At 45.2% G+C, this 26,536-nt stretch overlaps 1 protein-coding gene across 1 annotated transcript; it reads left to right on the top strand.

Annotated features, from left to right (window-relative positions):
- Positions 1-1,273: 1,273 nt before the first annotated feature.
- TMEM201 (transmembrane protein 201) lies at positions 1,274-26,536 on the top strand (the record flags this gene model as incomplete). The annotated part of the gene is made up of 11 exons (XM_082493505.1): positions 1,274-1,464; positions 7,640-7,760; positions 8,382-8,576; positions 10,417-10,593; positions 11,223-11,614; positions 12,084-12,287; positions 22,301-22,518; positions 24,118-24,189; positions 25,067-25,357; positions 25,858-25,989; positions 26,439-26,536. The coding sequence occupies exons 1-11, from the start codon at positions 1,352-1,354 to the stop codon at positions 26,534-26,536; spliced, it is 2,013 nt and encodes a 670-aa protein (XP_082349631.1). The 5' UTR covers positions 1,274-1,351.

The following is a 26,536-nucleotide window of genomic DNA, read 5'->3' as shown; positions in this document are numbered from 1 at the left end:
CCCCAACCACAGTTAAGACAAGCTTAAAAGTACAGCTTACTTCCAGTACAAATATTTGTCTGTGAAGAGCTTTTCCATTTGTGGCTCTTTAAAAACATAACGTTGACACAACTTGGTTCTCCTGAACTTTAAGCAGTTCTGTCCATTGTGCTGAGAGGTGTTTTGGTTTTAACCAGGAAAACGGCTATGCAATTTGAAGCAGTCTCTTATTTTGGGGAGGTCTTACCTCTTACCTTCATGTAAAAGTAGGGCACAACTATCAAACCACCAACTGCTTCCAGTTCTAAGAACAGTTAAATCCCACCCACGGGTGCTGAGAGGGGAGAGCACAAACGGGTGTCACTTTGCTTTCTAGGGGAGAGCTTCTGAACGAGTCTGACTTGGGAACTTCTCCCATCAGGGACCTGAGGGTTTGCTGCAAAACTGTATTGTTTATCAGTCTATCCAGAGAGAGGGACAGTCTAGAGCAGCACGCTTCAACTTCTGGCTGGCAGGTAACAACCTCCCCACAACGCTCCGTGCTTTGATTCCTGCTCCATTTGCTGTACTGTCCCTTGGCGAAGGCGAGATGTTACCTGCAGCTTACTGGGTGAGGTTGACCCAGGGCCACAAAAGGGCGATAATCTGTGCTGTAGAAGCAGTGGGGAACTGGAGGCATCTTCCGTTCTCCCCAGACAACTAGGAGGGGTGGTTGGAAAGTACAACCTGGTCGAGAACCTATTGGAATTGTCTCTTCCTCTGCCCCTTTTGTTCCCATAATTATCTCCTTTTTCCTCAAAAACGTGCATTAAATTTGTCAGTTTTCCCCCTTGTTTCCAGTTTCACTTGTGCAAGGGGCCCTCGGGGGGGGGCAAAAATCCCCTTAGATGGGAGTTTTAAAAATCCTTCCCCAGGCTTGGGCCTGCCGCAGCCACCCTTCACCGGGGCTTCTCGGGTGGCTCCGCTTTCGTAACACAGCCGGCCTCGCCTCTAAATTTAGGCAAAGAAAGGGGAAAAAAAAAAAAAATTAAAAAAATCTGGTTGAACTCGGCGCCAGGCCAGGCACGACGGGCCTTCCCCCCCCCCCGGAAGGGCAGGGAGCCCGGCGGGCCGCCCCCGCCGCCACGATCTCGGCCTTTGCGGCGCTGACTCATGGCTCCGCCGCGCACGACTCCGGCCTTTCACGCCGCGCTCCCCGCGCCGTGACTCACCCCGCCCGCCCCCGCCGCGGCGGAGGGGCGGAGCGGCGGGCAGCGGAGCGGGGAACGGGGAGGGGGGGGAGAACGGAGGGGGGGGGACGGGGACGGCATCACCGCGTACAAAGCGCCGCCGCCGAGGTCACAGCGACGGCCCGTGTGTGTGGGGGAGCGGCATGGAGGGAGCCGGGGCGCTGCTGGCCCGCTGCCCCGCCGGCGGGCTGGGCGTCACCGTCTGCGCTGCTGCCGCCGCCGCTGCCGGGCTGCTGCTCTACCGCATGGCGCGGAGGTGAGGGCCGGGGAGGTTGGCGGCGGGGAAGGGCCGGCCGCATGCCGGCCGCGGCGGGGAGGGCTCCGCGGCGGGCTCGCCCTCCTGAGGGAACGGCCTGGGCGGGCTGTGGAGAGAGCGGGGAGGGCGGCGGCGGGTGAGCTCCCGGCTACGGGGCGGTATGGGTGAGGCGAGTGTTAAGGTAAGGATCCCCCCCCACCCCTTCCCCATCGAATTTCTTCGCCTCTTTGTGTGAGGCGAAGATCGCGGCGGAGCTGTGCGGAGGGAGTGCGGAAGGTTCTCCCTTCCCGCCGCCGGTATTGTCAGTAGCGCTGTGGGAGAGGGCGCGGGGTTTTCCCTGCTGGCCTCCGAGCGGTTTGGGGCAGGGAAGGGGCAGGTTCTGCTGCTGATGTCGGCAGATTTGGAGGTGGAACGGCGGGAGAGCGCCGCAGGAATCGCCGCGCCGTTAGGGGCAGTGGGAAAGCTTGGGGGGATGGCACAGAAGTCAAAGTTACTCGTTAGCGACCAGAATTCTTTGTTTCTTAATTGCACGGGACGTTTCTGACCTTATAACGCATTTAGGCAGTTGAAAACAAGGTTTGAAAAGCACCAAGAGGAAAGTCAGGGTACAGATTTCATAAAGCTTACTTTGACAGATTTTAATCTAGCATAGCTTGAAAGGAACGTAGGAATATGTGGAATAAGAGGCGCTTTAGACTGTAAAACAGAACAGACTTGAACAGTCTGCTCGTCTGTGGGTTCTTCTGCTGGAGAAAAAGGCAGTCCCGAGGGCCCGTTGTGTTAAGGTTCACTTCAAGTTCACGCTTTGAAATAGAAGCGCAATTCTGCATCCACAACAAAATGCTCAAGGTTTGCTCTAAAGCACTTGCTGTTTATATAACCGTATAAATGGTCTGTGGTGTGTTAGTCCATATACAAGACTTGGCATTTCTATGGCATGTTTAGGGCAGCTAAGCAATACTGGTGGCCTAAAGCAATCCCCGGTGAAGCAGATTTGACCCAGTTGAGGTTAACATGTCTCTTGAGGGAAGAGATTGGATTTGTTTTGCTCAGGTTCATCAAGAGGTCTCTGGAATGGAAAGCATTTCTTCCCAAGTCCTTGAAAACTGCTGGTGGGCTCTAAATATCTTCAGGAGGTGACCTTGATAATTCTTTGGGGCTACATATTTGCGTTTCTCAACACTATGCTGTAATTACCTCATTTCTTATTTTGCCTTAGTTAAATGAATCTTCCAAAGTCATCAGGGAGGACAGATTTATAAGGGACTGATCCAAACACAGACGTGATACTGCCTTTGCCTTTGGTATTAATGTTGTGATACAGCGCTGCTTTGTTCCGTTTTCAGCATGAGTGCACTTACATATCTAGCAAGATGCCTTTACCACCCCCTATAGAAAGGGAAATAAAATATAACAGAACAACCTAGTGGAAAGTAGTTCTGGAATAACTGTCAATATATGGAGTTAAACTGCTGTAACTGTGCCAGCATGTAAGAATGTGCTTTTTGTATCGGAGAGAAAAAAAAAATTGATGTCCACAGAAATTCCTTAAATCTTACAAGTTTGGACCAGATAGGACAACTGGTATTTTGTGGTCTTTCTTTGAGATCACAGCTTGGCTACTTGTTTGTTACATATTGTTGGAAGTCAGGTTGCTGCATTCAGGCCAGCAGCTGTAGCCACGTTTCTTTCGTCTTCTGCGTCCCTCCTGGTTGTTAGCTGCTGACTTGTTGTCAGTACCGGTATCGACTACCCCATGAGGATCTCTTTCTTCAGGTTCTTTTGTTCCGGTTAGCGATGGCAGAGGCTGCTCCTTCTACAAGTCAAGATAAGCCATTGCTCACTCTAAAAGAGGCCGGTAGGAACTCAGGAACTGCCACACAGCTGGTTCATTTAGTTGAGAAGCCTGTCACAGGTACCAAGATGGCAAAGAGGCACCTTTTCTGGAGGATACTGTCCTGATGGCAGGTGTTCTCCAGAGTATTAAAAGTTGCTGCCTCCCTAATGCTGCCATTTGATAGAAGACAGCCTTTGAGGGGGACAGCACAGGAGGTGGTTGTGACTGTGGGTCTGTGTCCCTGCCTAGGTCCACTGGTCACCTTTTTCCCTGGTAAGAGGACACTGAGTCTGGCTCTTGGGAGAGGATAGGCTGCATTATAACCTATGATACTGTACTAGAACTATGGTCTTGTGACTAAATCTTCATCCCTGTCTACAACTACTCTTTCTGAGGAAATGCATGTATGATGTAGTTGGCCTGCTGGAATCTAGACAGCTGTGATGCGTTTTTCTTACATTGAAAAATGGGGTTTAGCATTGGGTCTGCACTGGCAGACCCCTTTATTGACAGGTGATGGACATCGGCACAACTTTGGAATTATGGCGGCTCAGTGAGCTGCCACCCAGGAGCTTCCCTGACTGTGAGCGGAATGCGTTATCGTGTTCAATGAGCCCCTCTTAACTCAGTCACACTGACCACGCTGTGCCATGGGCTTTCTCTATACTTCGGGGCTTTGGCAGCTTGGTTATGTCAAATTGCCATCAGATGTTCTGATCAAAACTGATCTGTGCAAAAGAGCTCCTCTGCCTAGTGTGTTTTTTCTTCAGATTTGCTGGCATAGCGGTTTGTATAATTGCTTTGTAATCCTATTGTGCCAGAATGAAGAGTGTTGCTTTAAATACTTTTAATGGAGAATTGTTTTTTCTTTTAATCCTTTGCAGAGGGTGGGGATAACACAGTGAAGAACTGCACATCCACATGTGGCCTCTTTTAAGAATATGGAAAAAGAATCATCTTCATCTTCTGACCTAGCAGTAAAGGAGGGGGGGAATAGATGTAAATAAAAATATTTAGAAATCCAGCTTCTTATTGTCAGGTAATTTGGCCTGCACTTTTCAAGGAGACTGTTGTTCTGGCAATCCGTTAAAAACGTGGACTTAAACATGACCTTAAATTTATATATAAATGGGGAACAGTGGGGAGTGTTGGGAGTTGAAAGGAACATAAGTTCCTTCTTACATTACATGAGAGACACAAACTAGTTGCTAAACAGTGTTTGTCCATGGGTATTCCTGCAGTCTGATTTTTGCAAGCAGTATGTGCAGGACAAAAAACTTGTTAGCAAAATAAAGGAGTCCAATAGCCTCTTACAAAGGAACGTTTTGTCACATAGTCTGAGCAGTAGCAGACATTTAGGTGTTGATCTCATAACTGAGTTTACTCTAGGTATGTCTCCCCAGTGTTGCCTTAAGCACAGATCTCCTACCTGCAAAACAGTGTGTCCAAACCTGGGAATTTTTTCTAGCTTGTTTGGGTGTGCCAGCTACATAGTGAGTTAGCACAGCAAGTCAGCAGTTAATGGAATCTCTCTGTGCAGTAAGTAATTCAATCACTTCTTGCTGCTCAGGTTTTATTTTGCAGGGTGCTTCTTCGTCCAGTGAAGCTAATACAGTGTTAGGTTATAAACTCCTTAGAGATGGTTTGCCTAGTGTTTTGCAAGGGAGTGAGCACATGGTAAATGCTTATATGAGCGTTTGCATTGTCTGTCTTCTCATAACAGAACGTCTGACTTCAGAAGCAGTGTGTGCTCTAGCTTATTACATTCAGCTGTTACCTGAATTCAGTGAAGGTATATACAGTTCCAAAGTTACTAAAACTGTCTCTGAGAGCCTTTCCAAATGCAGTACTTGTTTTTTGTTTTTAAAGTCCTGACCAATTACGGGAAAATTAGCATCCTACCTACATGTTCTTGCCTCAGATGACCTTATTTTTTTCTTCTTCTTTTTCATTCAGCAGGTTGGGAACTTCTGGGTTTTTTTGCACCTATTTCTATGGCAACAGATTATAGGTTCACAAAAGGAAGGATTATTGCTTTTTATCCTAAATAATCCAGGATTTAGCAATTTCTTTTGCATACATTGTGAGAATGAAGGGCTGTTATTTAACCCTTGGTATCACTTCCTCAGCCTCAAGAGTGAGAAATGGAATCCTGTTTGGAAAAGATGGAAAGGTCTTGAGTATTTGGTCTGTGATATTAGCAAGTTCTCAAATAGCCTTTGGTATTGGTTCTTTTTTTTGCTTTATAGCAAATTATAGCTAATGTTTTGGCCTGCGTTTTCCACTTCTGTGTCATCCTTTAAATTAGTGCTTCTACCTACTCTGTCATATCATGGAAGTTGAGAGACTGGTGATAGGTAGATTCTGAAGTGTGGTGTGTCATATTTCCATGGGTGCCAGAGGATGGTGCCACAGCAGCATGAAGGTGGGATTGTAACACTTTCTACAGCACCTGGGACCTGTGCAATAACCTGCATGAGAGGGTGGAGTTTAGGTTGTGCTTGCTATCAAAGTCTGTGCTAAAGGTGCAGTGGGATTTGTATTTTGGTGGTTAACATGCTGAAGCCTATGCATTATATTTTCATAGCTCTTACACCTACGATAGTGAGATGAAACTAGCACCAGCAGGTGTTGCTGTCCATCCTTCATATAGGTGTTTTGATATGTGGTTTGCTTGGCTTTTGGGCAGTGCTAGCTCATGGATAACTTGGACTAGCGACCTAGATTTGTGTCTGGATTAAACTTTTTTTTTTATGCCTGTCAGTTTCAATGGTGGTATTTTTAACTTGGATCACTTACTGTTTTGAGCCCCCTTGGCACTGAAGAAAGTTGAGCAGTGAATATTCATTTTGAGAAGGGTGTGGGTGTATGCATCTATTTTGAGATGAGAATCTGTCACCCTAGTAGCTCCAGCCATTTTCTTTCAGCATCTGGCAGGGAGTCCTCTGCGCGCTCTGGCTTTTTAGGCTTCTTTCTAGTGCTTCATTTCAAGCTTATCCTCATTAGTACTTAAACAGGAGGCCCAAGCATCACTTGAGGGTTTGATATTTTATGAACCAAGTTTCAAGACATGGTCTATGGAAATGAGAGTGGGGAAGAATTGTAGGATTCCTGCTACAAAGGTGATGGCTGAGAAAGAAGCCAGCTTAATTAAGGGGAGAACCACCTGCCTGTTTAGTTGCAGGGTGCCAGACAACATTTCTGCAGCGTTCAGAAGATCAACTGGTGAGCACTTTGGCTGCTGTGACTTGCTTTCCAGGCCCTCCGTGAGCCTCCTTGCTCAGCTGCTTTCGCTGCTGCTTTAGAAGCTGTTCAGCAGGAGACACGCTGATTGCTTGGTGGAGTTCGGCACCAAACAGGGCTGGTGGCAGCTGGGTCCATCTGTCTGCGTAGCTGCCATAGTGAGTCCCTGCCTGGGCTTTGCCTGAACAGCTGCCCTCCCTTGGAGGTGTGTCTGGGACTGGTTCTGATGAACCCAGGCAGCTGGGCTGTGTTGCCACGACCTGCCAGGAAGCTTCCTCATGGGTATTGTGCCGAATTTCAAGACAAATGCAGACTTTAGCAGGCAGGCTTAAGGGCCAGGCCACTGACGTTTTTTGCTCAAACGTCTGTCACAACCTGTTGCAATGGGGCCATGTCACAGCTGTTTCTCTTGTAGTGACTATTGTTTTAACAGGATTGTTTTAAAAAACAACAGGCTCATGGATCCAGGTCATTAGTCTTTGTCTCTTCAGTTTCAGTGCATAAAAAGTGGGGAAGACATATTGATTCCTCAGTTCCTTCTTATGTATCCTGAAGCTGTGAAGAAACAGCTATTTACTGTGCCTGAAACTTGTGATAATTTGATATGCCGTTGTCTTTTAAAGTTTTTATAAAAAGCAGGGTACACAAAAGTATGCATTTCCTAGGTTCTGAGTACCACCATATGCGGTTCTGGTGGATTGTAACTTCTGTTTCCCAGAATCTAGTGTATTAAGCAGCTACTCTACCGCACCCTTTGCATATATTGACACTGCTGATTATGGAGAGGACTTGTATGCCCAAATATACCTCTGAAAAACAGCAGAGTCGGTTATTCACAAGGTTTATATTAAAGTTCTGGCATGTTCATGGTACTAGCACAAAGAGATACAGGCATCAGGCAGAATTTATTTCTACTTTAATAGTCCATATTTTCATTGCTAAAATGGCTATTCTGAGTCATATCATTAAACACACTGAATGGGAAGATTGATTGTTTTTCCAGCCTCTCTTGGATTTCCCTGTTTGAAAGCCATTGCTTTCCTCTGCATCAGCTGAATTCAGTGTTCAGGCCTGACAAGTTTCCTTTCCTAACAGGAAGAAGCCCACACATGTGACAGTGAACTGCTGGTTCTGCAATCAGGACACGGTAGTGCCATATGGGAATCGCAACTGCTGGGATTGCCCCAACTGTGAGCAGTACAACGGGTTCCAAGAGGTACTGTGAGAAATTTGCTTGAAGGGTGGCTGGGAAGGTGCATGCCCTGTGGAACAGTGCTTGCAGGAAAGCCCTGCTCCTCATTTCACATGATACAGGCGCAGTGCAGATTAATATCCAGCGGTTTGACAGCTGGCAGCTCGTGCTGAGCACCTGTGAACTCGGCAGCTGATCACTTGATCAAATTTGAGAAAGAATCCATGTGTACTGGGATGTGCTGACATAAAATGATGGAGACAAATTTTCCTCTTTTGTGTCAAATGGCAAAAAGGGCCTTGACATAATATCTCTTAAGAATCTTTTTTAATATATGGAACAATTCTTCTCTGGATTTGTATTTTGGAACAGCTGAATTGCTTTATTTAGGGTATTAAGTAACAAAGTCAGTCTTAAGCCAAAATCCACCACCACCAAGTGCTTGCAATAGGTGTAGAGAACAGTGGATGGGGGAGAAGATTTGAAGCATTTTGTCTTTTTTTTACTTATTTCTTTTGTTACATAGGTGAATGCATGGAGTGCAGAGCTCCTGGCAGAGCTTAAGAAGTCTTGTTATCAACCAGAGCTTTGATTTTATGATCTCAAGTTTGCTTTCCCTCCTGCCTCCCTTTTGTTTCCTGTCAGAATGGAGACTACAACAAGCCCATCCCTGCGCAGTACATGGAACACCTTAACCATGTTGTGTCAGGTGCTACGACCTTCTGTGATCCCACCAAACCGCAACAGTGGGTGAGCAGCCAAATTCTGCTTTGCAAGAAATGCAACAATCATCAAACCATGAAGATCAAACAGCTGGCTTCATTCTCACCAAGGGAGGAGGTATGCAGTCATTAGGGACTGGCATTACAGGAGAATGTTTGTCCAAAGCATTCCCATGCATGTATTTGCTATTTCTTCTCTGGTTAATTTGCTCTATAATAATGTATTTTGTCTGGCTTTGCAAATGGTACTGTGCTGCAGCCTAGTAAGCTGGAAAGATAGGAATTTTTCAGTGTCCTATGGAACGATGCTCAAGTAGTCTTCAGAAGCACTATGTGGCGCTCTAGTGCAGAGGAAGTTACTGATTAGTGTTGCAAATTTACCTACTCCAAAGCCAGAATAAAATTACCCATTCTAGATGGACACTGGAAGTTGAAGCTTGAGCCCAAAACCAAACATGCACATTGTTGAGATCAGCTTACAACTCTAGTACTTACCGTTGACCCAGCTGAGCTTACAGGATCTGGTAGGCACAACAGCCCACTAGTCACCTTGAAGACTTAATAGATTTTGATTTTTCCTGAGGCCTTGGCTGTGCTGCTCTGCTTTTACTAGTGGAGTGGGAGAGGAATCCTGTGCAGCCACATCATCCCCCTGGTTAGGCATTTGTGCCTAGGACTGCAAAGGGATTTTACAGCAGGTTCTTGGCCTTCCCATTACTTAATATGCATGGAAGATAGGATGGTGGGGGTTCTCCTTCACAGTTTTATGGCTCCCCAAAGTTCCACACATAGAATTTAGTGCTTTCAACCTTAGCTTTCAACCATAATCAAGCCTTGAGGTTGTAGGACTGCACTATAGTGGGATGCGTTCGTCTTCTGAGTTGCCTAATCCAGTCTGCTTTGTGTAATTGTAATGAGTTTAATCAGGATGACTCCCAGGGAACAGATTTAAATTTGACCATGCTTAATGAGAACATCTTTGGCTGATTCTCTTTTCTCAGCTTTATTTCTAGTCCCTGCCTCTTGCCAGGCCTGTCCACTTGCTCAAGTAATGCCAGCCTTTGGCCCCCTTTTAGGCATTCAGTGAACTGCAGTGTCTGTGCCAGCTAAGAAATATGGGACTTATTCAGCCTGGTTAGGTATGCGTGTCAGTGACAGCAGTGGCCTCTCTCAGCATTGCTGGCCTGTCCAGTAAGGGGTGACCCTGCTGCTACTAGTCTCTCCCATGTGATTCCTTCTCGATTCCGGCAGATGGAGCCTATGAAGCTGCTGCAGCAAGCCCTCAGGCAGCTACAATGCATCTTCCTGCTTCCCTCCCCCAGAGAAGCTGTGTGCTTTCAGCTGTGTGCTTTTGGTACAAGGATCTTGGTAGAGACGGAGTGGAGATGGAAGAGCCTTTGTGATAAGTGATGTGTCCACTGTAGTGACGCTGAAAAATGCACCTTTGGCCCTACTTACTGCCTGTTTTTACAAATGCTATTAATGATTTTTGGAGCTCATCTCACCAGGGCCTTCGAACAGTGACAGCATCAAGGCTGGGGCTGAGTTTTGGAAGGAGCTTGTCTCTTTCTTCAGCACAGTGGTGTGAAGTAACAGCAGGCCTTTTGTGTCCCCTCATTTGAGGAGAAGAGCAGCAATTCTCGTTTTTTGTCTCCTGTGTTGAGTTCATAAGGTCTCAACAAAGACAGCAAAATCGGGCCACAGAAATTCAACTTCCTGAAATTGGGTCACAGCAGTCTTCTCCAAGGGCTGTTTTGTCACTTCTGGGGCATGGAGGCTGGGTCAGCTCTATGCAAAGTTGGTTATATGGCTAACCTCTAGCTTGGTCACTGTTGAGGCCTGGTTTCAGGGGGCTGTTCCTCTGGAGGCTGGAAGCATGCCTTGCTCGCATGTCAGTAGCAAGCATAACTGGTGAGGGACCTGCAATTCTCACCTATTTTTCCTCTCCTCTCAACCAGGGCAAATACGATGAGGAGATTGAGGTGTATAAGCACCACCTGGAGCAGACCTACAAGTTGTGCCGTCCATGCCAGGCTGCTGTGGAGTATTACATAAAACATCAGAATCGGCAGCTCCGGGCGCTGCTGCTCAGCCACCATTTCAAACGCCGTGAGACAGACAAGGCCTATACTCAGGTACATGGGGAGAGAACATGAGGGAATTTAGGGGAAAGTGCAGAGAATTAGGTACCTCTACACCTGGGTTTGCTGCTGGGAAAGGAAGGCAGCGGCCTTGGGGCTCTCTAACTGGGAGTCTGGATGCATGGCAGAAGTTTAGAGGAGCATAGGGTAGTTGCTACAGATGTTCTTGATGTTAGTTTGAGGTTTTCCTCTTGCTAGTGTCTTTTAGTGCAATTGCCAGAAGATAAGTCTAATGTAGTAACAAGAACAGAGCGGAAGGAAAATAGTGGGACAGGCAGAAAAGGGGAGATACGGTTTTTGTACGGTGAGGAAACTCATAAATGAGTACAGTGCAGGAAACTACTGAATTTGGGGGGGGGGGGGGGGAGGGGGGAGGAGAAGAATGATGGGAAGTGATTTATGACCTCTTTGTCTCACTGCCCTGCCTGACCTTGGCTTCTGCTCATAGCTCTGCTGTTGGTCTTTGCTAGTCTACAGCATCCCATGTGGTGTCAGCCCAGCACTGAGCCATAAAAGGACTTGAGCAGTAAACAATAGTCTGGAAGTAGTTCATAAAGCACCATTTCAAAACCTTACTACGGTTCATTCAGCTTCTGACAAGGTGTTTCTTCCTTCCTCTGCAGAATTTATGTTCATCCTCCTCTTCTGCTTCCATAACCACACCAGCTCAGGTGATATTTCTGCGGTTCTTGGCCTTCATCAGCTGTGCATTCCTGGTTCTGATGGCCTTGTATGGGTCAGGCGACCCTTTCTCACTCAGTACAGCAGTCCCTGCTCCTGTCTCCTCTGGTACAGCGTCCATTCAGAACAGGACTGGCACAAGCTTACGTGCAGACTTGGAAAATGATACTTCTGTGACTGTGTCAGGCTGGCGGGAGCTGCTCCGCCTGCTCCCAGAACAGATGGTGGAGAACCTGAGTGCCGCATGGGCTTACGGGAAGAATCACCAGATGGCAGTTGCTGTCCTTGGGCTGTTCACCTGCCTGTTGGCCATGTTCTTAGCTGGGCGGATCAGGTGGGTGTGCTCTTTTCTTCTGTTTCACTTAAAGGAAAACTGTGTAATATTGGAGGTCTTTTGCCCTATCTTAAATCAGTGGGCCAGGGAGTAGACATTTGCCAGAATGGCAAACATAGTACTGGGTGGCACAGGTCTCCTTGTTGTTCTTTGGGTTACCAGCTGGCTGGCTGGAGCCAGCAGAGCTTGGTATGGGTCTGTACCTTGGTTCATTCAATTTAAGCTTGAGTTACTGTGAATGAAAAGGCTCTGTAATCTGGTAGACAATGGAACTCATCAATTCAGGTACTTACCACAGCGGCAAGGGCTGCAGATATTAACTGTAGTAAGATACAGTACATAACCTGCTCAGTCTGTGTACCCTCCCCACCTTTTCCCCACCTCCCCTCTCCTTCTTCAGGACAAAGGGGCTTCATTGGTGTTTAAACTCTTACCTTGTGTTTTGTTGGATTTCTTTTTGGCACTGCAGGCTCCGGAGAATTGATGCGTTTGCTTCAGTCTTGTGGTTCGTAGTGATGAGTCTGCATTTAGCTGAGAGGTACCTGAAGATGGAAACACCCAACTGGCTAGACACAGCCAAATTTGGCACCACGTCCTTGTGCTGCTTGGTGGGCTTCACCGCAGCAGTGGCCACGCGGAAATCAACGGGCCATCGGAGATACCGGCCCCGAAGGTCAGAGCCAGAGCAGTGACGCTGGGGGAAGGAGGAAAAAAAGCCTTGCGAACTCTTTGCGACTGGTGCTTCTCTCTCCTCTTTTTATTTTCCCTTCCTTTTTTTTTTTTAATTAGATAAGCAGTGAAGATTTCTTCTTCCTTTATATTATCTTTTTCCTTTTTTTTTCCCATCCTTGCTTCCCACTGTGCTAGCTGCTTGGAGCATTTCCACTGCTGGTGCTAGCCAAGGAAGCTACTTCTGCTGCCTCCATTGTCCTTTCCTCCTGAATCCTACGTCAGCAGTGCAAATATCCAACTTCCCCAAAGCCTATTCTTCCAGCAGCTGCTTCACAAACTGCTCCATAAATGCAGCCGCCTCCTCCCCATTCTGCTCCTCCAGCCAAAGAGGTTCTGGCTTCATCCTTAGCCAGTCACAGAGGAATCCTCTGCCTTGATCCTCCATGGGGCCCAGGCCACCTTCAGTTTTCTAATGGTGCTGGTCATTTTAATTTCGAACTGATGGGAACTTGCCTCTGGATTCCAAGTCCTCGTCATGTGTGCTATAGAAACACTGCATGGTGTACAGGCATGCGACGAGGGGACATACGTAGTCCATAACCTGGTTCTTCTTGCCTTCCACTGTGTAGCATCACTTAACTGCATGCTCTCTCGCTCTGCCATTCTCCTATGACTCCTGTTTTAAATGGAGAGGTGTCCTTAAGTGCTTTTGACTGGAACTTCAATAATTTATTTAAAAAGGTGCTTTAAAAGGTTATGTAGCTCAGGTTGTCTTAATTTGAATATCTGAAAGTATTCAGCTGTTTTAGGCTAAATTTTCAAATCTACCAGTGGCTGTTGCTTTCTATGCTGGTTTTCTTCGGGTTTTTTACCACCCCCATCCCCCCTGGAGGAGCATCTGTGTAAAAGCACAACTGGATAAAGATGCTTATGTTCCTCCACTCCTGTAGCCTTAGAAAGAGAAGAAATATGGGACTACCAACCACATGCTCTGGTATGTGGGCAGCTTTCATTGTACATCACTACTTATTCAGTCGCTGTTTTTCCTTCTCGTTGATAACACAGCTTAGGAGGATGTGCTATAGGAGGGGGTGGGAGCCTCTGCTGTGGGACCGTGTGGCAATAGAGATTTTTCTTGTTGCTTGGAGAGGTTCTTTTTTGAAGTCTGGCATTAGTGCTAATGCTGCTGAAGGAAGGGGTCTGGAAATTGTGACTTTGAGTTGAGTGCCTCGCAGTCCTCTGCTGAAAGCTGGGATGGCTGGATGTTGCTGTGTGGGGAGAAAGGAGCTTTCAGCTGCTTGGGTTTTGTAGGATTAACTTGCTGGGGCCTTTTAGGATTAGTGGTCTGATTATCCTGCACTGTTTTTTGCAAGACGCTCCACTGAGTTTCTCATCCGGATTTTGGTCTTTCAAGAGGAAATAGCATTGTTACAGAAGATCTGCTATTTTTTTTGTTCAGAATAGCGCAATGGAACTTGCCACGCTAATAGCCTGATATAAGTTAATTGGATGTCTTGATCTTCCTATGTATAAACTCTAAAATAATCAGAATGGAGCTCTCACTATGAATCATCTGCAGCTCCTGCTGAAAGATTCAGACACTACTGGATGCTGCAGATGCTGGTGAAATTATAGAAGCTTTTTTTAAAGGAAACAAAGGATATTTCATAGCTTTTCATAGTTCTTGTTCTTCAAACCCATATTTCTTGCAAAAGCAGAAAGGTAGCACTAACAACTGCTCTGTGATTGTTAATGATAAGCCAAGCTGAGTGTGCCGTGGGAAGGTATAACTCCTGGCTGAAGGACCATGTGCCTGTAACTTAACAACTGGCATGGGAAGGGACACTCAAACCTGCTTCCCGTGTGTGCTCTCCTTTGGAACTTTTCTCCAGTGCCTTCAGATAACTGCAATATCCACCTCCAAGCAAACAGAGCACCTTTCTCCATTCTGGTGCTTGTGAATGATGCTGCTCTGAGGGTTATTTACTTATTTGTCCACAAGAGGAATCCAGCATCTGCAAAGTCTGTTTCCACTCTTCTGTGTTCCCATCATTTATCAATTCTGACCCGAAAGGTTTGTCTTCCAGCTCACAGTCCCAGGTTGTTTCTTGTTCCAGTCTCAGACTTTCAAAATGCTAAATAATAACCATTATGTCCCATTTTCCACTGGGACACTTTATTGAATTTAGAGAATTGTTCCAAAGTAAATACTGCAAGAAGCTATGTGACTTCATCAAAACAGGAAAAAAAGCCAGCATAAGTGTGCAGGTTCCTTGGTGCTGGGTTAGACTTTCACAGTCACTCTGGCACATCTTTCCTACTCTCTGTTAGGAGTTTTAGTAGGAAAATCCCAGTCTCTCTTCTGTACCTGTCAGCCTGTTGCAGCAGGGAGTGATGTTAAGACATATGGTGGTAAGCTGGTGAAAGGACAGGGAGCAGCAGGGAAAAAAAACAAACGGGGGAACCAAAACCAGTGCCAGCGCTGCCATTCTCTAAACAAGCTGCACAGAAGACCTAGGAAAACTTGAGCTGTTATGACCATTCAGTGAAATAAGATATCTGGCTGCTTTTTTTTTTCCTTCTTCCCGCTTCAGTACTTTCAAGTTTTCCCCATAAAGGTAAATGTAGAAGATTGATGTTTCTGTTTAGCTGTGATTTGTCTTCTGGACTTACCTATGGAAGTTGGATTGAAAGCTCCTGTTAGCTTCTAGTGCATGAACTTGCAACTGCCTGGTGTAGCAGTGAGCAGTTCCTCTTGCTGCTCTGCTGTCGAGTATGTCCAAGTGATGGGAGGAATCTCATGTTTAGAAGGATACATTGAGACTGTTAGAAGGAGGAGGGGTGTGAGCAGCTGACAAACTGTTAAAATGTGTGGGGATGGGTCATGGTAATATGCCTGATTTCTAATTGAAATATCCTTTCTTTTTTAATAAGAATAAAATTAATCTGTCCAAAATTTCTTGCCTAGTAGCAGGGAAACTCTAAGTGGCAGCCTCTAAAGATGCTTGTCAGCCTCTTCAGATGTTTTGCTTTCAGGAGCTGAAAGTCAAGGCTGTATTAAGTTTCACTTTATCCTATTTCGTGTGCCCTCCTATCTCTTCTGAGCAGCTGTTTTCTCCCCTTCTTTTTAGCAGCGCTTTTTTTTTTTTTTACTTGCAATTTGAACACGCCCTATCTTTGAGCCCCCTGGGGTCTGGTGCCTTTTATGATATTTTGCTGTTAAGTGTTACATTGTTTTCCTGTGCCTGATCTTTCCTTTTATTCTCTTTTTCCTGTGCAGTACTGTGATGGGATGGGGAGGATGAACACTAGATAGCTGGAACAGGCAGTTGGTAGAACTGTGGGAAGGAGTGGGGTTTACACTGTGAAGCCTGAATAATACTGTTAAGAAATATTTTAGCTCTGTTTGCACAGCAAGTGCAAATCTATACTGAAAGAGTTTAAAATCTTTTCATCTGGGAGATATGTTAACTGCAATTGACATGCAAGCAAGAAATCCAGTTGTCTTCACTTCGTGCAGATTAATACATCTGAAGTCTATTTGGAAGTTGCACTAATATGGTATGTCGGAACATCAGAAAGCTGCTTTGTTTTATGGCCAACCTGTACAACCAAAGCCCTGGTCTCTGTGGTGCTTTGTCCACAACTTATAATTGAAGAACTTATGAAGGACTCATAATTGGAAAAATTTCAAAGTCAAAACAAAATAAGAAAACATATAGAAGTGTGGCTCAGTTTTAATGCCAAATAAGCTTTTGTCTTTGCTCAGGTGTCAGCTTATTTTCCTGCTCCTTGGTTGCCTCAGCATGTCTGTGCTGCTGCTTCTAAAAACAAAAAACCTCAGAGCCTCAAAAACAAACTTGCAGCAATTCAAATTTTTGTCTTTTAGAGACTGATGCTGACAGTCTCCTCTGTGCTTTTCTCACTTGCTTTTGATGATGGTGGAGGATGATTGATCTATTGCAGGAGAGGGATAAAAGGAGGAGAAAGGTGTCTTTTTCAGAGGTGTTTTGATTTATAAACTCCTAGCATTCAGTCTGTACCAGTTGTGTCTCCTTAGACAATTAGGCCTGAAGAATATTAGTTATCAGTGTTTTACTGTTGACTGTTTCCTGGGAAAAAAAATAGTTAAACCACCACTGCCTTTACTGAGACTGTTCCTGCAGTACCTGATTTAAATGCCAAGTAGAGTATTCTATACACTATACCACGCTGTAGGTTCTGTAAGGAAGGTGCTTTGCCAACTTTGCATTTTTTACTTGAGGTTCAGTTAGGAAATAGCTCAGCAGTTAGATGTGTCATCTCACTCTGCCTAGTTGCTTCCCCCACAGTGAGTCCAGCAGAAGGAATTGTACGCTTCCAGCTCAGGTATTTTGGTGCTCGTCTAACATCTGAGCACAGTGCTACCATCTTCGTGAAGCTGAGGTGCTATTTTGTATGACACATGGGTGTATGTTTCCTTCTGCTGAGGGGGATAATAGCTAACGAAGGGCTGGTAACTTACTACCACGGCTGACACAAAAATCATCCAGAACCACTTGATCGGTGCATTGAGCTTCTTGTTTTCACGTAGCCGGACTCTTATTTCAGGCCACGGAGGAACACGTGGTAAACTGGTCTCCAGAGAGTTCTTCCAGCCGTGAGGCCAGAACATGCAAACATCTTCAACAGTATTAGAGGATTTTAGCCCAAAAGCCTCTAATTTCAGGTGCTCCTTTTTTACACTGGCCACATGCTGGTGTCTGGACCAGAGGATGGCACTACAGAACGGACCTGAGGTGGTGAGGGATTGTTAGTGTGTTTGTGTCACTTGAAATCAAATCTGCTCCAGCCCAAAGTGGCTGACTGTGGCTCTCACAGCGGCTGTGGCTGATCTGCCAACTCGAAAGCATCTTGTACCTTGCCCAGTAGAGTTGGGTCTATAAATGGGACGATGTGGGTTCATTAAGTGCCTTTCCCTGAATGAGATATTTGACAACACTATGTTGCTCTGCTTCAGTAGAACTGATGCAACTGCAGCTTGGGACAGCAGGGCCTGTATGTCTGCCAGGCCAGTGCTTTTCTTCTTCATTTGCCATCAGTGAGTGTGGCTGGGAATAAGAGGGTACTTGGGCTGTGCTCTTAAATTTCTGAGCAACTCTGCAGACTATGGAGGGGTTCAGGAAGAACCCAGAGCTAGCAACCAACTAAGCGTCTCTGCTGCTGCTACTTCTGGTCTTCCTGAAGCCCTCACTGACATCAGTGCATGCTAACTGAAGCCTTTGTGGCCCTTTACAATTCTAAATATGCTATATTTATATCCCATTCATTCCTATTAACTCCTACTTCGCTACATCTGTGCTTTGCATGCCCTAGTGAACTGAGCTTGGGTGTGTGAAAGGGTGAGGACAAGAGGGGAATATTAAAACGGTATAGTGGTGTTTTATTTTGGCTTTATGAATATTTTTCAAGTATGCTGAAATTATGTGAAGCTAATAATCATGCTTAGATACTATAGAAAGTATGTATTGATGTATTGTGGAAAAATTATTTATACTCTTATAAAAAGTAATATAATTAATAGCCAGATGATTGCTTCAGACTGACTCCACTCGTGAGAGCAGGGAGCTGTGGTATATGGCTTTGCTTTGGTTTTTATAGAGATGCTGTTGAACTTGTGTGCTGTTACATATAACCTGCCAGTTCATCCCAGGTGTGCCATCACCTGCAAGTACACTTGGGGCCTCTTTGAGCCAGAGCAGATGCTCTCATATGAAAGGGGCAGTACTCAGTCCTGAAGTGTACCTTGAGTCATCCCTTGTAAAGCCTCATTTGGGACCAAAGCTGTCAAGTACACCAGGCAAGGAAGAGGTCCTCTGAACATTTTTGTCATGCCAGCAAGTCTGGGTTTTTGTAGACGTGGGAGGTGCATATACACACAGCCCCTACCTTTGTGCCACCAGCTAGAAGGGAAGGCAAAGTTGATGCCAAACATTTGTCTGTGCTCTACAAAATGTTAGTGCAGGACCTGGCCAGTGGAGCATTTTCAGCTATAATTCAACCCTCCTTTTTCATCCAAAGTGGGGCAACATGCAGGAGAAAAGAATTCTTAGTCTTGGCAGCTAAAGTTTCTCGCTCTTAAGTCACATATCAAAATCTTAATATGTCTGAGACCTGTGCCCTTTTTTAGCATTATTCTCCCCTCTCCCTGTGCCTGTCTTTATTCACTTTATTGCTCTTTACTCCTGATTCTGTCAACGTGACTGGAGGCACAGGTTATGGCACTGACTGATGTGATGCAGCAGACCAGACAAGTGACTGCACATCAGCTCACAGAAATGTGCTTACATTGGGCACATACAGCAAGCTGCCTGACTGTGACTGCATGTCACCTTCTTATTTCGTGTACTGAATTACCTGATAGTAGCAGTGGGTCCATCTACAGCCCTGGAATCTGACCTGACCCACACTCCCACGTCTCTCTCTATGCCAGGGGTGATGCAGCATCTCTGGTTAAAATGTGAATTAGAAAGGCACACACGTATGGTGGTGTCTTTGGATAAGAGGGAGGTGTTGGGACAGAGGAGGGGAGGCTCTGCTGGCAGGAGGTATTTCTTCAGGACAGCGTACGGTCCCATACCATGTAATACTCTTCTTTAACCTTCTATTTATTTATTTTTAAAGTATCTGTGTAGCAGAGTTGTGCCCAACTGTCTAGTAACGCTGTGATCATTGTAAACACTAATGAAGATACACAATTTTTGATGTTCACAATACCAAGTTCTGAAATAAACGGCTTCCGGGCCCTGACTATTTCCACAAACTGTCTGACTCCAGAGCCTTTTTGTTTTGTTTTGTTTTTTTTTCTTTTTTTTTTTTAAATCCTTCTTTCTTTTTTGGTTACTTTTTCACTATTACCAGAGCCACTGTTATCACCTGAACAAATGGCTTGGAGCAATGTGGTAGTTTGAGAGCAAAGACACAGCTGCAGTGCTCCATTCCAGGGCTGTGATGTGGCTGCTTCCTGCTTTGAGGTCCTCTTGATCTCCTCACCTTTTTTCATCTGTTTCTGAAAGAAGTTTTAGTTCAGCTGACCATTCTCGGGCATGAAGCACATTCCCATGACAGCACCCCTGCTTTTTAGCAGCATCTAGCCCTCTTGACGTGACAGTGGCAAACACTAAAGAGAAGAGCATATAGAAAAGGAACAGGATTTTGCACATTGCAGGAATTTACTTTGTTCAGAGCAGATCAATTTTTAAGCCATTCTTTGATCAGCACTCAATCCTATGGCATGAATATGCTATGCATAAAATTCTTCAGCCCTTCTTTGCTAACCAGAAAAAATTCCTTTTCTGGATGGTGCAGGACAAATGATTCCTCAGCTGCCCGGAGGATCTGACTGCACTAACTTAGTGAGGTTGAGAAGTGGGGCTGTAGAGCCGCAGAGCCCGTGGAAGTCCGATTCAAAAAAGTTATAATCCCAGGGAAGGGATTGTGGTTATGAGTGATAAATGATGATAATATATTCCAGCCCGTTAAGTGAAAAACTGCCAAAAGTCAATAAGCCAGATAAGCTGCTTTCCACTGCATCAAGGAGCTGTGTAAAGCTGGATCCTTTAGCCCAAAGATACAAAAGGTGCAAAGTTAGGAGAACAAAGTGATATTGTTAACAGGCGGTGCTCTGATTTGGCCCTTCACAGACATGGCACAGTGAGTGGTAGGTATCGCTCTTTCTGATATGATTCATATCGTAGTCCTGAGCTGCACTTTTAATTTCCTTTCCCATTCGTTTTCTCTTACAAAGCTGAGATGGACATGTACATCTCCTATTTACATCTGTATGTGTGGTGGGGCAAATGTGTATATGTATGTGCACTAAAGGACTCTGCACGTTTGCGAAGCATGACACCCTTCCCAGGTCCTCTGGAACCTGAAGAGGTTGGGCAGTTTCTGCTGCAAGACTGATGAGTTCCTTGCCACTGTTAAAGGCATGTCCTGCTTGCAAGCACCAGGAAGCTGGTTGGCTCAGATGTTGTTCAGCCTGATTAAGCTGGTCGGGATTGTTGATGTCTGCCTCGTACTAGCAGATAAGTAGTTTTATAAGATATTTTAAATTGTAATCTTAACTCTAGACCGCTTCTTCTGAATGTGCTAGCACTGCATAATATTGCTGCATCACCTCTTTAATCTCCAAGAGAGAACGGCATGTGCATAAATCACTTCACAGCACAAGATTGAGATACGTATATTCCTTCACACTCTGATTTACTACTGGCTTTCCTCTGACAAAAGAAAAGCCACGTTGCTGTTCTCATCTCTCTCTGTTTTCATCAGAAGTGAGATTAAACCTCCAAATGTTGCAGCTTGATTATATGCTGCAAAGTCTGATATCTCCATTTAAAAATATACACACTTCATACTTTGTTAGTACTTTGTCATGACTTATTTGATAAGAGTATTACCTGTTTCTAACTAAACAGAAATCTTACAGGAGATCCTTGAGAGATCTTGTTCCTATGCTGGACTTTCTTTCATGTATTTTATTCAGTTGTTAAAAATAATACAAAATTCCTATACTTAAAACATTGCAACCTTCTTACAATGCTCATTTTGGTGGTATGAGGACACAAGTGAGACTCCAAAGCTGACTCCTCATTTCTGATGCAACTAAACTGTACACATAAACTAAGATCAGTATGTGATTGCAAGGAGGAATAGAAAGGAGGTAAAAATAGGAGTAAATTTTTGACAGATTGTTCAGCTTAGGTTGATTTTTAAATTTTAAACCGCTGCAAAGATAGGTGATGAAATGGGGGAAGCAGAAATTAATTGCATAGTTTATTTGCATATAGTAATGAGTGTGAAATACTGTGGCAGTGCTATCTGCAAAACTGTTTCAAATACTAAATTCTCTTCTACAGTTACTGTACTAGTGGAATAGAAGTCAGCTTATGTCTGTATTACTTAAAAATGAAGCTAACTGGTACAGGTGCCCTTAGTATGTTCTGTCTGTTATCTCTCCTCATGTGTTCTCAAGGTGGACACGCTGTTCTACAGCTCCCCTCTTTCACTTGGAAAGAACCCACTGCAAACAACTCAAAGACCTAGAAACACAATTGCCATTATTATGGCCACTTTAAATTTTTTCCAGGCACTGTAACAGATTGTTTTTTACACACTAGAAGCAAGACGCTTCCTGGAGTGCATGCACAGTTCCCTCTGAATGGCTATGCTAGTACGTATTTGTGGCTAATTATGATATGCAGAGAAGGGAAAATATAATGGTTTAGGCCTCAATTTAGGATTGGAAAACCCAGGTTTGTGTCTCTTTTCTGTCTCTGTGACCCTCAACAGGTCACTTAGTTTCTTTTTCCTTCTGTCTGTAAAATGAGGGTAGGGAGTCTTCATTACCTCACAGAAATACAATAAAGGCAAATTTATTAAAGAGGTTTGAATGTTACTTTTAAAACAGAGCTCTTGTGGCTAAATCTTTATCTAGGTACCCATAAAAATACTTTTCTCTATACAGGCATCAGAGGTAAGGTGTTGATTCTGGTTTCTAAAGACAAAAAGACTAGTAGATTACTAGTTTCCCACAGTCATGACATTTCTAACCATGTTGTTTGCATGTGCACATGACAACCATAAGATGTCCTCTGTTGTTGGTCACATGAGTATCTGGGCTTTGTAAAGCATTCTGGTGGCCTCTGGGTAATTTTCTCACCTGGGGAGAGAACCAAGGTACTATGCACCTGAGTTCCTAAACTGTTCCTCCATTTTTTTCCACCCTGTATTGTGAGACAGGTTGGTGCATTATGATTTCAGTAAAGTTGAGCAGTGCTTCCTTCCCCAGTTTCAAAGTTGTAGGAACATTCTTGTAAACACTTAAGCATTCTGCAACTTGCACTCCTGCACTGAAAAATAAGTACAAACCTGGTAACAAAGCAAGTGTTCATGCAAGAACGAAAACTGAGAGAGGGAATTACTGGAATGTACTTGTTGCTAAATGTCTGTTGTGTGTGTCATTTGCAGGTACCTTTCTGGGGATTCAATTACTGTCTTTCCCAGCAGCACTGGGACTGGCTTCCCTTCCTCTGCTACGTCTCTCTTTGTCCCAACACCACCCAGTATTCTCCAGCTGACAAACCAACAACTCTTCAGATCTCCACGCAGAACTTCTTCTTCCTCTCTTCCTGGTCGTCTCAACAGGGCACTCTCTCTGGGTACCATCCCCTCCTTGGCCAGAGCAGGTAAGTGTGCGTGGAACTTTCTGGCACAATGGAAATGACAAGAGTGGTACAATGCTTCAGAAGGAAATGGGCTGTGAGGTACCCACACTATAGTCCTCAGTAACCCATAGGGATTACTGCTCCTGTGGCACAGAGGAGTATCCAGCATTGGTAATTTGGGTTTGGGCATTAAGAAATTACACAGCACACCATTGCCATCTTGGTGAAACAAGAAGTCTCACTGAGTGCTTGCCTGCTGTGGGTTTACTGAGATCCAGAGGCTTCTCCAGGCATTTGTGGCAGCATGGCACAAGCTACAAGGCTATATGTGTGGGAGAACGACAAAAGGAGCAGTTAGACACGGGAATGGAGAAGAGCAGCTTTTGGAAGCGATTGGGAGCATTAGGATAACTGTTCTAGCAAGAGCTCCCTTCCTTTTACCTGCATTGTCTAGTTTGCTTTTCTTTTCTTGCTACAGCTGAAGGGAGCAGAGCTGACTCTTCCCTCAGTCTGGATTTGACATGCATTAGCACAACTATTGAAGCTGCTTTAGAGACCCCGTTTCCTCTTGTTTTTAAGGGCCCTGTGCAATCTGGGGAAGATTTACAGGCCGACGGAAAGATTCTCTCCTAGTAACTCAAGCCCTTAGTTTTGCTGTGCTCAAAACTAACAGATGGGAAATAGCGTCCAAATGCTATTCTGCATCCAAAGAAAGCTAAGCTTTCCCATGTCACTAACTGATTAGCAGAAGTCAGAGACCAAAATGTGGCAGTTTCTAGGATAACACCGCAACAGAAAGAGCAGTCTTGTGGGGATTTTTTAGTTCATTCGATGTCAGCGGTTTTGCCAGATCCACTAAAAACCAGAGAAAGACCAGCCATGCAAACCTTTCAGCAGTGCAGAGGTTTTCGGCACAGCCTTCACCTTTCTAGTTACCTACTGCCAGTGGAAGGGCAGTGCAAACGCACGGGATGGCTGGGATTCCCCCTGGGTGCTAGACCACTCTTGTGAGCTCTGTGCTTGCTTTTGCTAAGATGCAAAGCCAGACAGACTGGAGAGAGCATGCTGTCGGGGCTGAATGTTTTCTGCAAACAGCAAGGTTTTCAACTTCCAAAGCTGTTTGCCTATAATCATGTAAATCAAGTGCCTAAGAAAATTAATTGATTTAGGCTTTGAGGTTTCATTTGTAGTGCTTCTTTTTTGTGACTTCAGTACTCTACATTGTTTTGGGTTTTTTTTCCTGCCTCATTATTATGGCTGCTGTGCCTGACAGCTAGATGGGAATTCATCTCACCCCAATATCTACACTTAAGGCTATTTTCATGAGAAAAGGATACAACCATATCTTCACCTTCTTCCTTTTGAAGTAGAGGCAAGCCAGGCTGTGATACAGTCACAGGATTGGTTTTGGAGCTTGCTGGACTGTTCTGCTGCAGCTGGGAAAAGCGGGTTATTCTGATGCTGGCATATAGCCTACCCAGGAAAACAGGGACATTTTTCCTGCCTGCATTTACCACTCACCCCCTCCTGAGACTGATGACAAGATGATGCAGTTACATTTCATTACATTACATGCAGCTGAGCCAGCTGGGTTCAAACTGTTTCCTTTTTGCTTTTTAGATTCTGGCTACTTGTTCAGCGGAAGTCGACCAGCCTCACAGTCATCTCAGTCCAAGGAATCTCCTACATCAGGTAACGCACCTTCCTGCGCAGCTGTCTTTGCAGGATTTGCAGTGAGTGGGTTGAAACACATGATCCAAGTTTAATTCTTTCCTCCCTGCTCACATACCAGTGAAAATGTCAGTTTTGCTGCTAGAAATGCTGCAGAATTTGTTCCAACTAAGAGTGGAATTGCATTAAAATAAGGTGCTGCATGTGTTGGAAGTCCTTGTCCATGGGAGAGCTCACAGTGAAATCAGTGAGACAAAGCAAGGATCCTTTCCCTGCTCTACGGCTGAGCTGAGATTTGATAGGAGACTTTAAACTGTTCCTAGGGCAGCTCTTTTGACTCACTTTCCTTCCCCAGCCCAAGGAACTGCTAATTTGGCTACCCTGTCTGCTCTGCCCTTTTTGCTTCTGTGTCTTCCAGTGACCTGTCTGTTGCCCTCCTGACCCCAAATGGATCCTTTGGCTGTTGGTGCTGTTTAAATGTTTGCTGCTGGAATGCAGTCACAGCCTGGGCTAATGCCATTGTGCAAACCTCCTTGCATCTTGATAACACTTTCCCAGCAGCCTTTAAAGGGCATGCCAGAATGGTTAATGTACCTGCAAAACAGCATGTGTAAGGCAGGCTCTCCTGAACGGACACAACGGATCAGAGAGAAAGCTCACTTGGCTCCTGATAAATGCTTCTCTAGTCTAAGTCATTCCTGAGTGTACCAAAGCACATGTGGAGTTTCTCCATGTTTTGCAGTGTAGGAACTGGAATGAATAAAGAATTTTAGTACAAGATATGTTTGACATTTGCAACTCCCGTTACCTTTTCTCATAGAATTATTAAAGAAAACTGTGCCTATTGTATTTGGATTATAATCTCATCATTTTCTCTTTGGGGATGTTTCCATTGCAGAGCACTTCTCCCTGCTGTCAGGCAGCTGTGCTCCCTCCCGCATCCCCTCTCCAGCACCGTCGGTGGCTGGCTCTGTGACTTCCAGCTCAGGTTCCTTGCGATACCGCCGGCCGCTCATCAGCCCTGCCCGCCTGAACCTGAAAGGACAGAAGCTGCTGCTTTTCCCTTCACAGAATGAGGCTCTGCTCACCCCAACTAGCTCAGAAGAACACACCCACTCAGACAGCAACATCTTTGCCACCGAGCTGTCCTCCTTTCCAAAGAAGAACCTCAGCGAGCGGGGAATGCATGGTATGCTGGCAGCCTGCTGCACTCCTGGAAATGCATTTGTAAGAAGGAGTTGGCTTGCAAGCAAAGCCCTGTATCATCTGGGCCACACAATAGATGGGAAACCTTCTGGAAAACCCCAGGTGGTGATGCCTGTTAGGCTACCAAAGCTCCCTTAAGAATCCACTGGCCTGGAGAGCCTCTTGTCTTCCAAAACAGATGTCCTTTTCTCACTTAGCAGTGCCCCAGGGGTACTACTGCCACTGCTTTCACCCTTGTTTGGATAACAAATTTAACCACGGACGTGGTGATGCTGATGTGGACAGTGTATGAGACAAACACGCAGGCAACTTCTGCTGCACAGCAGTGAAATTTGCCTTTTGTTTCCAGCTCCTGTCCTCAATCCTTTCATGATTTTACCACACAACCGTTTATTACTCATGTCTAGCTTTAGTCTGGTAACTTCTCCTGCTTTTGGCTTCCACTGGTGCTTTCTGAATGTTCGTATCTTTTTCTCCTTGCAGATATGAGATCTGCTATGGAAGGAGGAAGTATTTGCAGTGATAATTCCATCAAAAAGGAGGATCGCTCATCACACTCATCTACCTGTGTGGTAGACACAACTACCAAAGGGGAAGATTTGGCAGGCTGGAGAGGTAGGTGCCAGTCACGTGAGTGCTCCATGTACGTGTGACCATGTCTGTGAGCGTAACAGATCTTTCCTGTGCTGTCGTAGTGATCTGATCTTGAGATCAAATAAATAAGTAGTAGCAAAATGGATCTTCTGCCTGCTATTTTAGGACCTTAATAAGGCTATTCCTGTTCTTTGGACTGTCTGAAGAATATTGAGAGTGCTAAACTGAGACAGAAGGAAGGGGGTGGGGATGCGGCTGTTGAGAAGAGCGATGAGATGAAAACAGAACCAAAGAGAGCAATGGAATCTTTCCTGAGAGGAAAAGTGCTTCAGCAGTTTTTGCTTATGGTGAAAACGCTGGGCAAGGAGAGAAAGAGCACAACATATGTTCACTGTTATTTATCTCATCAATTCTTTAATATCTCTTTCTACTGTTCCCTTTTTTTCTTTGTGTTGTCCTCTTCTACTAAGGTCATTTTGGTAACTCTACTCTCCGAGGTCTGCTCGCCGTGAGTCTGACTCTCAATGCGATCTTCACATCAGCCTATGTCTACCGGAGCCTGCGCTGA

This window comes from Vanellus vanellus (genome assembly GCF_965231255.1).
Source record: "Vanellus vanellus genome assembly, chromosome: 20".
Classification (NCBI taxonomy): domain Eukaryota; kingdom Metazoa; phylum Chordata; class Aves; order Charadriiformes; family Charadriidae; genus Vanellus; species Vanellus vanellus.
Note: the sequence above shows the minus strand (reverse complement) of the source record. Positions and strands in the feature narration are given on the sequence as shown.